This window comes from Saccoglossus kowalevskii, chromosome 20 (assembly GCF_978046115.1).
Source record: "Saccoglossus kowalevskii chromosome 20, keSacKowa6.1, whole genome shotgun sequence".
Lineage (NCBI taxonomy): Eukaryota > Metazoa > Hemichordata > Enteropneusta > Harrimaniidae > Saccoglossus > Saccoglossus kowalevskii.
This window is the reverse complement of record NC_140660.1, coordinates 18,798,226-18,810,742: the sequence shown is the minus strand read 5'-3', so window position 1 is coordinate 18,810,742 and position 12,517 is coordinate 18,798,226. Positions and strand designations below refer to the sequence as shown.

General features: G+C 36.2%; 1 protein-coding gene across 1 annotated transcript in view; it reads left to right on the top strand.

Annotated features, from left to right (window-relative positions):
* The window catches only part of LOC102806592 (ectopic P granules protein 5 homolog), a 74,607-nt gene continuing 62,090 nt past the window's right edge, over positions 1-12,517 (top strand). The window contains exons 1-6 of the mRNA XM_085494537.1: positions 1-214; positions 3,727-4,665; positions 5,163-5,327; positions 5,656-5,899; positions 9,061-9,206; positions 11,108-11,325. Of these exons, the coding sequence (XP_085350663.1) occupies positions 164-214; positions 3,727-4,665; positions 5,163-5,327; positions 5,656-5,899; positions 9,061-9,206; positions 11,108-11,325 (1,763 nt within the window). The 5' untranslated portion in view covers positions 1-163. The remainder of the gene's footprint in view (positions 215-3,726; positions 4,666-5,162; positions 5,328-5,655; positions 5,900-9,060; positions 9,207-11,107; positions 11,326-12,517) is intronic.

Genomic DNA, 12,517 nt, shown 5'->3' with positions numbered 1-12,517 from the left:
GAGAGACCCCATGTACAGTGTGTGTAAGCGCCGCTTCCTGGATACCATCAGTTGCCGAAAGAGGGCGTGGTTTGCGTCGATGGGATTTCGGGTCATTTAGAGGTCACAAACCTTGGTCAGGTGATGTTGACTTGTGCGCATGCTCAAAGTATAAAATAATAAAATGGCGGAAGCCGTTCGAGTGAAATCCTCTAAACAACGAGCAAAAAAGAAGGTAGGTCAGACAAGTCTGGGGTTTTCAATACTCCGCGACTGGCAATTGATTTCAGTGATCGTTAATTCTCTCGTTATTATGTCGAAGTACTCGACACATGGATTGGACGACAAATATGAAGTGGGTGATGGCGACTCGAAATAATACCAGCTGACGTACTCTTGTCAGCTGTTTTAATTTGTTTACTATTTATTTATTTGAATCTTGATAAATAAATGGCGTTAGCAAACGTCTACATGAACAATGGAAGATTGAAATATTTAGATTTGGTGAGATAATTATTAAATGCCAAATAGTTTATGCTTGACAAGTTGTAGTCAATACAATCTTTACTCGACGTCGCCACAGCGATCTCTTGCGGTGTTATTGAGAGGGGGTTGGGGTGTTACTGAGTGAATCGACGTGTCCAGGGTTTCGGGTTTGGTGACGTCCCTGATGAGGTATGTGCAGCGGGAGTATGCAGTGTAAAGCAGATTCAATATGTATTGTTGGAGCAGGAAATCATGGGGAAACAGGTCAGAAGAAACACAGGTCACCTGTGACAGTGTAAAATTTACTGGGCTTGTGCGCTTTTCCTCTTTACCTTGGGTGGTCTGGGGGTTGTGCTTCAAAAATACTACCTTAGTGAGGGTAATGGTGAGGCTTGCTTTTGAGATATTGGCACTGTGACCTACATATCCTGGTCAGGGGGTCTGGTTTCAATTTAAAACAAAAAATAAAAATGAAATTAGATTCAACAAAGAGTCTTTAGAATCATCCATGGTGCTGATAAGAAATTATTTGTTTGACTAGTCATTGTTTTATAGTGACAAATGTCACTATTATTATTACTTTCTGTGTGTTTTTTTGTAGTTATTAGACCTTTTAAATTTGTAGTTATTTTTAGTTGCTTTATTTTACACTATTTTTTTCCTCACTGTATCCACAGCAGATTACAGTTGCGTAATAAACTATTATTATTAATATATTACTATTCTAGTGCTGTGATTCCCACAGTAGCCATCTTAGGAGATTTCACATTTGAAAATAAGGCAGGCCTTAGGCTTAGTATCTAAATTTTAGGCTTGACTAAATTTTATGTGTGAACACACACCTAGGTCAGTCTGAATAAATTCTGTTTCACATTTAGTTTAGTATATAAAGTAACAAAAGCGAGAGGGTCGTCACCGGCGCACGCGCGGGAATTGAGTCCCAAGCGACGATAACAGGCTCATGGGTAGACGCTTGTTAGTAAACAATGACACGCTATGGCCATCTGACGCATGCGCAGGTGACGACTCCCTTGCTTTAATGTATGACTGTCGCTATACATTGCACATTTATGTCATCCTAAAATAAATAAACCCAACGCTCACCCCTAACCCTAACACTCCAGCCTCCCCCAATGTAATTCAATATGCCCCTCCAAATAATTATAATTTGCCAAAAGAAGGGTATATACAATTAAAATTGAGGAGGGTACTGGAGGGCAGGATTAGAATTACTGTGAAATACTTTATTTTCGCTGGAATTAATTTTCGCTGAAAAGGCTTTTTGGGCATTTTGTATGGAATTTATTTTCACTGATTTTTGATGAGTTTAATGTAAAATATAGGAAAAAAAGTTTATTCGCTGGATTTTATTTTCACGGAATCATCCCTTCAGCGAAAATAGCAAAAATAAATTCCAAGCGAAAATAAAGTATTCTACAGTAGAAGTTTTGAGTGAAGGGGCCCTAAAGAACTCATACATACGCATGTAATATATAGAACCCATATCATTCAGGACAATTTTGATCTTATTAAATAATTATGATTTTATTTATTTACTAGTATCACATTTTCTCTGTTACAAATAAATCCTAAAAAAAGTGCATAAACCTAAAATTGCCTTTATTGTAATAAACATATCTAATATTTATGTAAGTATATGAGCTACTGATAGAACAAATATGGTTATCAATCATTATTATATTATCATTATAATTTTTCAGGTTTTGGTTCCATACATGTATTTTCTATCGTTGCTTTCTATCGTTAAATAATGTTTTTGTGCTCGGCGACAGTTCTGGACATTGAATGTCACTGTTGTCTCTCCTGACTTTTTTTTTTGTATGCGCAAATTGCAAGTGATGTTGCATTTTTGCCACAGTAGTCATTTCATGTTTGGGACTACATGACAGAGCTGTGCGGCCATCTCTCTATCAAATGGCAATTTAATGCGCTATCCTGGCGTCAACCAGGCTCGGTCGAACACAAGCACTTGCAGACCTTAATTAAGGTTCCCCCAAAGTCGCATTCGTTAGTGAATGAATCTCGACCAGTGGAATTGGCCTTCCCATTGAGTCGGTAGCACACTCACCCAGGGTAGGGGTCGACCCTTCTGATGTTCAGCCTAAGGTAGGATTTTACTTGGGTTTACTTATCATGAGTCTGATGCGACAACCACTATGCTAATAGTGACCGGTAACGCATTAAATATTCACTGTTATTTAATTTCGCTATTTTCACTGAAAAGTAAAATTCACTAAATTAAATCTACATAAACTTGTAAAATAACAATAGAACTCAATGTTTTCTTGAGAAATTCTTGAACCTAAAACCCAGTGAATATGCTCAAAATATCAAAATAGCGGTTTTACAGAAAATGTTTTTTTGTTTTTGGTGTTAAATCATTTCAATTTGGGATTGTGATTTTTTTTTCTTCAAAATTTACTAAATATCTCAAGATGATGAATTAGTAATAATTACATTATGATGTGTTTGAGTATATTTGTTGTTTCTTGTTTTTCTGTTCTTAATTTACAAATTTACACACTCAAAAAAATCCAGAAAGCACACAGAATTATTAAGTACCACATTTTGGAATCATGTACATGTATTATTTCAATTTGATATTTCACAAAAATCACAGTGATATTCTGTGTATAAAACAACTCTAGTGAAATTGTAAAAAAAGAAAAGACTGTACCTGGTACCCTCCTCCCCTAATCCTGACTCTTACGCTTATCCCCAAGCTCCCTAATTCAATTTTATATACCCCCACTAGATAACTATTATAGGTGTCCTTGGGAGGGGCATATCCAATTAAACTGTCGAGGGTAGGGTTAGTGTTAGGGGTGGGGTACAAAAAGAACTATTTTTGCTAAAATTATCATGTTTTTACCAACTCGTGGAATTTAAATGGGCCTAATTCTTGGGGGCAGACATACAGGCATTTTCATCGCCTGGCAACCATCACATCAAACAAAGGCAGAAAACTAACAGAAAACAGTACTTTGAGATGGTTGTTGAGACTCTCCTGAACAGTGTAACAAGATTACCCCTGCATGTGCAACCTATATAAATTTGGTTATTCAGTATTGCTTCAAAGTTGAGTTTGTGTTGTTTTCTTGAATTTTCACCGGCTCTTCGACTGGTGTTCCACATGGTACACTGGTGCACGTCTTAGCTTTGTGGAACGTCTTGTGATGTAGCCTCGCCCCCGAGGATAACAAAATCATAATATTTTCTCCTGTCTTTTATTTTTTTTAGAATAAACATAAAGTAACTGAGGGAACCAGCGATGATTCATTACATTTACCTGAACCTCCGTCTAATATTCCTGGAAATGCGGATCAAGAACGAGTGGAATCCGAAGATGGGGAGAATATCAAGCAGGATTCTGAATTAAAAGAAGATGAAGAAGTGAAGATGGAAACAGGTGTTGAAAAGGAGGAGGGGGAAAATGATGAAAATATAGAAGAGAGGGTTGGTGAAGATGATCCAGGAGGATTAGAACAGGAACAGGAACAAGAGGAGAACATAAAAACTGAGGTAGATGAAGATGAACAATGTACGAAAAGTGACGAGGCGGCTGAGATGAAAAGTCTGGAAAATAAACAATCTGAAATACCAGAATTTCCTGTTGAGGGGATCAGTGAGGGACAAGAGCCGTCTGTACATGGGGGTAGTGAGGATCAAGGATCACCTGTGGAGGGAGCTAATGAGGGGGAAGAATTTTCTGGAGGTGGACAAGGTGAAATACCTGAATTGCGTCAAGCGGAGGATGAACTTGAACATGCCGAACATGATATTAATGACGTTAAAAGTACACGGGATGATGAAACTATCTTGGAGGCGTTGAATGCAAGTCAGATATCAAGTGATTTCCAGAGCTGGGATCGGGTAAACGAACGTGGCGAGACGAATAGTATGATACCTGATCAACCAACAGCGCCCCCTATTTCGATGCCAGCAACGCTAACAGCAGTACATCAAAATACTACCACAGTTGAGACATCACCGATAAAGACATTCCCAGAAGTTGGTAACGAGACCAGCCGTGATATCCGTGAGCGACTCTACCCAGAGATTAGCAGCTTAGCAGAAGATTTGGACAAATTGAAGCCATTTACAGCGGACGAGTTACGGTTGTATTATTACAATCCACAGTTACAAACGTTAGAAGATGAAGTTGACAGGTTTATACAGGTAAGCGAAATATCAAGTAAAGCAATTGCAGTATAAAGGGTTCAAAATCTGATGTAAGCTTAGGCTGGCGTGTTGTTATGATTGATGTGATGGGCTGTTGTTGTTGTCATCAGATATAATCCCAGTAGAGGGTACTATAACACCATTAGAGGGACCTGTTTCCATGTATCTTTACACTCACTAATACAATCCATACATGTTTCAGGATGGCTACCAAGAAAGACACGAGCTGGTATTCCACTACTACAGATCCAGACATAATACCAGTAGAGGGCGCTGTAACATCACTAGAGGGCACTGTTTTCATATAAATTTACACACACTAATACAATCTATGCTTATTTCAGGATAGCTACCAAGAAAGACATGAGTTTTATGAGTTGGTATTCCACTACTACAGATCCAGACATAATACCAGTAGAGGGCGCTTTAACACCACCAGAAGGCACTGTTTCCTATATTTTTACACTCACTAATGCAATCTATTCTTATTTCAGGATAGCTACCAAGAAAGACATGAGTTTTATGAGTTGGTATTCCACTACTACAGATCCAGACATAATTTAACAGCGATTGAGAAAGATAATAAAACATTACAAAGAGAATATAAACGACAACAAGATAATTTATGGATAATTACAAACCATGTGATCACTGCTCAGGTGGGTCATTACATCTTTCATATTGAAATTAAGCTGGTGTCTGTCTTCAGTGGTATTGTTGTTGTCGTTGTTAACCCTGTGTTGAAAACAAACTGAATTTCTAAATCAGACACAGAGCTAATGATAGCAAACTCAATCCTTAGCTCAAATGCAGAGCTGAATTAGACTGGAGTCTGTCTTAGTATTGTTGTTGTCATTGTTTACTGTGTGTTTACTACAAACTGAATTTCTAGCTCTAACACAAACTAGTTAGATGGGAGTCTAGTTTCTAGTTTTAACCGTGTTTTTATATTTTAAATACCTGTGTTTGTTTTTTTGTTGTTTATAGGGTTTGTGTGCTGACAGAATGAAAGTCAGCCAATCACACGGTTACAAACTTATAGAATACAATCAGAAGACTGGAAATGATGTCAGTAGAACTCTTAAACACATTCGATCTAACATCCATGACACAATGTCACTGTGCGCCTACACCACTCAGCTATCAAGATTACAGGTGGAGTCCTATATATACGATATGTTTAATAAAAGTCCTGTCTTGAATGAATTAGACTCAGCCGCTCCAGTCACAGGTAATTATTAACCCAGGGAGTCCTATATATACGATATGTTTGATAAAAGTCCTGTCTTGAATGAATTAGACTCAGCCGCTCCAGTCACAGGTAATTATTAACCCAGGGAGTCCTATATACATAATATGTTTGATAAAAAGTCACGTCTTGAATGAATTACACTCAGCCGCTCCAGTCACAGGTAATTATTAACCCAGGGAGTCCTATATACATAATATGTTTGATAAAAAGTCACGTCTTGAATGAATTACACTCAGCCGCTCCAGTCACAGGTAATTATTAACCCAGGGAGTCCTATATATATGATATGTTTGATAAAAGTCCTGTCTTGAATGAATTAGACTCAGCCGCTCCAGTCACAGGTAATTATTAACCCAGGGAGTCCTATATATATGATATGTTTGATAAAAGTCCTGTCTTGAATGAATTAAACTCAGCCGCTCCAGTCACAGGTAATTATTAACCCAGGGAGACCTATATATACGATATGTTTGATAAAAGTCCTGTCTTGAATGAATTAGACTCAGCCGCTCCAGTCACAGGTAATTATTAACCCAGGGAGACCTATATATATGATATGTTTGATAAAAGTCCTGTCTTGAATGAATTACACTCCGCCGCTCCAGTCACGGGTAATTATTAACCCAGGGAGTCCTATGTACATGATATGTTTGATAAAAGTCACGCCTTGAATGAATTAGACTCAGCCGCTCTAGTCACAGGTAATTATTAACCCAGGGAGTTCTATATATATGATATGTTTGATAAAAGTCCTGTCTTGAATGAATTAGACTCAGCCGCTCCGGTCACAGGTAATTATTAACCCAGGGAGTCCTATATACATGATATGTTTGATAAAAGTCACGTCTTGAATGAATTAGACTCAGCCGCTCCAGTCACAGGTAATTATTAACCCAGGGAGTTCTATATACATGATATGTTTGATAAAAGTCACGTCTTGAATGAATTACACTCAGCCGCTCCAATCACAGGTAATTATTAACCCAGGGAGTCCTATATACATGATATGTTTGATAAAAGTCACGTCTTGAATGAATTTCACTCAGCCGCTCCAGTCACAGGTAATTATTAACCCAGGGAGTCCTATATACATGATATGTTTGATAAAATCCTGTCTTGAATGAATTAGACTCAGTCGCTCCAGTCACAGGTAATTATTAACCCAAGGAGTCCTATATACATAATATGTTTGATAAAAGTCCTGTCTTGAATGAATTACACTCCGCCGCTCCAGTCACAGGTAATTATTAACCCAGGGAGTCCTATATATACGATATGTTTGATAAAAGTCCTGTCTTGAATGAATTAGACTCAGCCGCTCCAGTCACAGGTAATTATTAACCCAGGGAGTCCTATATACATAATATGTTTGATAAAAGTCCTGTCTTGAATGAATTAGACTCAGCCGCTCCAGTCACAGGTAATTATTAACCCAGGGAGTCCTATATACATAATATGTTTGATAAAAGTCCTGTCTTGAATGAATTAGACTCAGCCGCTCCAGTCACAGGTAATTATTAACCCAGGGAGTCCTATATACATGATATGTTTGATAAAAGTCACGCCTTGAATGAATTAGACTCAGTCGCTCCTGTCACAGGTAATTATTAACCCAGGGAGTTCTATATATACGATATGTTTGATAAAAGTCCTGTCTTGAATGAATTAAACTCAGCCGCTCCAGTCACAGGTAATTATTAACCCAGGAAGTCCTATGTACATGATATGTTTGATAAAAGTCACGCCTTGAATGAATTAGACTCAGCCGCTCTAGTCACAGGTAATTATTAACCCAGGGAGTTCTATATATATGATATGTTTGATAAAAGTCCTGTCTTGAATGAATTAAACTCAGCCGCTCCAGTCACAGGTAATTATTAACCCAGGGAGTCCTATATACATAATATGTTTGATAAAAGTCCTGTCTTGAATGAATTAGACTCAGCCGCTCCAGTCACAGGTAATTATTAACCCAGGGAGTCCTATATACATATTAAGTTTGATAAAAGTTCTGTCTTGAATAAATTAGACTCAGCCGCTCCTGTCACAGGTGATTTTTTAAAGGAAAAGTCAAGGCAAACAACATAATGCTCCCAGGTTAAAGAGCTCCACAAATGTTGCAAAATGTTTTTTTTCATATCACTTTTATTTCTATAGATAATCACATTTTCTTCAGTATTATGTAGTCCGCCATCTTGATTTTCCAGCAAAGGATTGTGGGTAAAGTGTGTCATCATATCGACTGTCCATCAACCACTTTGTTTGGTTGTGTATTTGTTTGTCATCTAGAATATACTAGAATCTCTCAAAAACATAGTCTTCAAGGATAGACAACTGCAGATCAAATCAATATTGATGTTTTGAACAGCCTTCCCATGTCACCCATTTATGCCTTTAGAGGGCGCAATTCATAAAAAAATGGTGTATGGCTGAATAATTCACCCTGTATAAATATGGATGGGGTTATTGCACAGTTGAATGCTGCGGAGTACAATACTGTAGAATACTTATTTTCTCTTGGAATTATTTTTTGCTATTTTCGCTGAAGGAAGGATTCAGTGAAAATAAAATCCAGCGGATATACCTTTTTTTTTTATATTTTACATTCAACTCATCAAAAATCAGTGAAAATCAAATCCCCACAAAAGACCTAAAAAGTCTTTTCAGCAAAAATTAATTCCAACTAAAATCAATTATTTTACAGTACTAGTTGTCTAATAACACTAATAACACCTTTCACAAAACAGGGGTTTTTCTAGAAAAAACTGCAAGAGGGAGCACTACAATTCAGCAGCGCCACCAAGTGGGGAAGATAGGGTTCTCCCTACCAGGGTGTGAAGTTTTTGTTAATTCTAGGTTAAAATAGAGCATTCTATGGGATCCTTGGGGCCAAAATTACTATCAGACAGGTCACAGTTGAAGACTGTGGCCACATGTGATCCCTAGTCATTCAGAATTTTATGTTTGCCAGAGGATCTGCTCTCCAGGGTAAGGGGAAGCATGGCCATGGCATGAGGGCGCTGCACCCCTGTGTTTAAAAAAATCCCTGACAAAATAAAGCCACATCATTTTTTTTCAAAAATTTTATTCATTTTTACAAAAATTAACAAAGAAATTATAATTTTTATTTTATTTTGCAGCACATTTGTCACCTGAAATAGATCCTGTTGCTACACAAGATTTACAGCATTTAAAGCAGTGTATCAGTGTTTTATTTGCATTTTATAGAAGGCCACTGAAAGACGAAGAGTTTATAAAGTATTTACAATTATGGTTAGAGAGAATGGTAAGATAAAATGATTAAAATGCTTTCTTACCTTCCATTTTACCTGTATTGTGCATATTAATCAGCTCATTTGCATAACGCATTGTATCATACTATTATATGGTTAGAAGGACTGGTAAGATAAAATGCTTTCTTACTGTCCATTTTACCTGTATTGTGCATTTTAATTAGCTCATTTGCATAACGCAGTGTATCATACTATTATATGGTTAGAGAGAATGGTAAGATAAAATGATTTCTTACTGTCCATTTTACCTGTATTGTGCATATTAATTAGATCATTTACATAATTCATTGTACCAGCCCATTATGATTAGAGACAATGATAAGATAAAATGATTAAAATGCTTTTTTACTCCATTTTACCTATAATGTGCATATTAATCAGCTCATTTGCATAACGCAGTGTATCATACTATTATATGGTTAGAGAGAATGGTAAGATAAAATGATTTCTTACTGTCCATTTTACCTGTATTGTGCATATTAATTAGATCATTTACATAATTCATTGTACCAGCCCATTATGGTTAGAGAGAATGGTAAGATAAAGTGATTAAAAAGCTTTTTTACTTTTCGTTTTACCTGTATTGTGCATATTAATTAGCTCATTTGCATAACGCATTGTATCATACTATTATATGGTTAGAGGGAATGGTAAGATAAAATGCTTTCTTACTGTCCATTTTACCTGTATTGTGCATATTAATTAGCTCATTTACTTAATTCATTGTACCATCCCATTATTGTTAGAAGAAATGGTAAGATAAAATGATAAAAATGCTTTGTTTACTTCATTTTACCTGTATTGTGCATATTAATCTGCTCATTTGCATAAATCATTATATCATATTATATGGTTAGAGGGAATGGTAAGATAAAATGCTTTCTTACTGTCCATTTTACCTGTATTGTGCATATTAATTAGCTCATTTACTTAATTCATTGTACCATCCCATTATTGTTAGAAGAAATGGTAAGATAAAATGATCAAAATGCTTTTTTTACTTCATTTTACCTGTATTGTGCATATTAATCAGCTTATTTGCATAACGAATTATATCATACTATTATATGGTTAGAGGGAATGGTAAGATAAAATGCTTTCTTACTGTCCATTTTACCTGTATTGTGCATTTTAATTAGATCATTTACATAATTCATTGTACCATCCCATTATTGTTGGAGGGAATGGTAAGATAAAATGATTAAAATGCTTTTTTACTTTTCGTTTTACCTGTATTGTGCATATTAATTAGCTCATTTACATAATTCATTGTACCATCCCATTATTGTTAGAGGGAATGGTAAAATAAAATGATTAAAATGCTTTTTTATTCTCCATTTTACCTGTATTATGTAAATTAATTAGATCATTTACATAATTTATTGTACCATCCCATTATTGTTAGAGGGAATGGTAAAATAAAATGATTAAAATGCTTTTTTATTCTCCATTTTACCTGTATTATGCATATTAATTACCTCATTTGCATAACTCATGGTATCATATTATAGTTACAGGTAACAGATTAAATTATCTCCTGTCTTTCTTACCTTTGTTGTGCATAATAATTATTTGCATAACTCTTTGTATCATTCATTATGGTAGAAAAATCTTTAAAATATTACTTATTTTGACTATATAAATTACGCAAGCACGTAGACAACTAATAGAAAAAATACAGCACCAGTAAGATACTTTTATTTAGCTAATTTGTATAATTAATTGAATGTTCATAATCAGGATTAAAGAGAATTGTAAAAAACAAATCGAATGATGATATTAATCATTACAATTATAATATTTTTAACAAATCACTTTGGAACTTTAAAATGAAAGTAAATATCTGCAGAGAGTGTGTTACAGAGTGTGTTACCATTTTTGTTTGTCTTTCCAGGTTGCAGCATTGTTGAGAGTCGCTTGTCTCAATGATCACTTATTTCTAATGAATCACGTTATACGATGTCCGGCCGGGATCTCCAAGTGGGTTACATCTTTTATACAGCCTGTTCTTCCATCTTCACTGATTGGTGCCACTCGTGGTCGATGTGATTGGGGAGGACCGTTGTTTGATCACTTCATTGCTATGCTGACTTGTGTGATGTTACCAGTAAAGTAAGTATTTCTTTTTCACCACCAGACTTTCTCATCCAAATTTATCTTTTTAGCTCCGCTGTCGACTTTGTCGAGCGGAGCTCAGTGTTCTCCCCAAAGCGTTTTAGCGTAGCGGGGCCGCTACTCCATTATTTACGCCGCTACTCCGAGAGATTGCCCGCTACTCTGTGGCATTTCCTGTTACTCTTTCTTTTAGCTTGTTAATACACGTGCGAATCTGTTAGTCAGCGTCATCAGCGTCCGGTACTGTGAGCCAAATCAGGTGTGAATGGAAACATGTCAGTGCTTACGCAAAGACAATGGACTAATACAGCTTCGTACTTCGACAATAAACACTTTCGCCCTATTTAATTGGGGTAATAGCGAGTATTTTCTCAGTAGCATATTTGGCTGGAAGAAGCAACGATGTCAGACAGCAGAAATATTACGTTGTGGTTCCGCGTAGAACGCCCTGCTGGGCCCCTGGTTGCTGTGTCACATATGTGGAAAATTCAACTTAAAAACATCCAGAAATAGTTCTTTGGTATGGAATTCTATGCCATGTATAAATATTACGAAATATGCTATCGATAAACACGCACACTCGGAGATGCACAAGAAGGCCATGTCATTTAATAGAAGTGGGAAGCAAAGAAAATCACGGCGTTCTCAAAAGCTGCAGATCACTGGGCTTCCATGAAAGTCCGAAGAATCAACATTACATAGAAATCACACAGCAGCAGATTCATTTAATCTTCTACATAAATTTGTTAAAAAATAAAGACACATTTTCATCCATGCAAGCCTGTCATTATTGTTTTCTTTATCTTCAGACAAATGCTAATGATATGTAAATTATATGCAAATTAGCCGCCACTCTGATACATTTTTCTGGGGAGAACACTGGGAGCTTATCATATGAGTGACTGTCCGTCGTCGTCCGTGTCAATGTTTTATATTTTCGACTTCTTCTTGAAAACTACTTGATACTTGGTGTGTAGTACCTGGGGTAGACCTCTTTTAGATTTGTTCATTTCATGATGATATCTTAAATTCCCTAATTTTGGTGAATATTGTTGTCATTTTTGGTAAAAAGTGATATTTTCAACTTCTTGTTACAAACCAAAAGTCCAATTGCTTTGATATTACATATATAGGTACTACATGTGGACCTCTCTCAGATTTGTTAATTTTGTGATGATATCCTCAATTT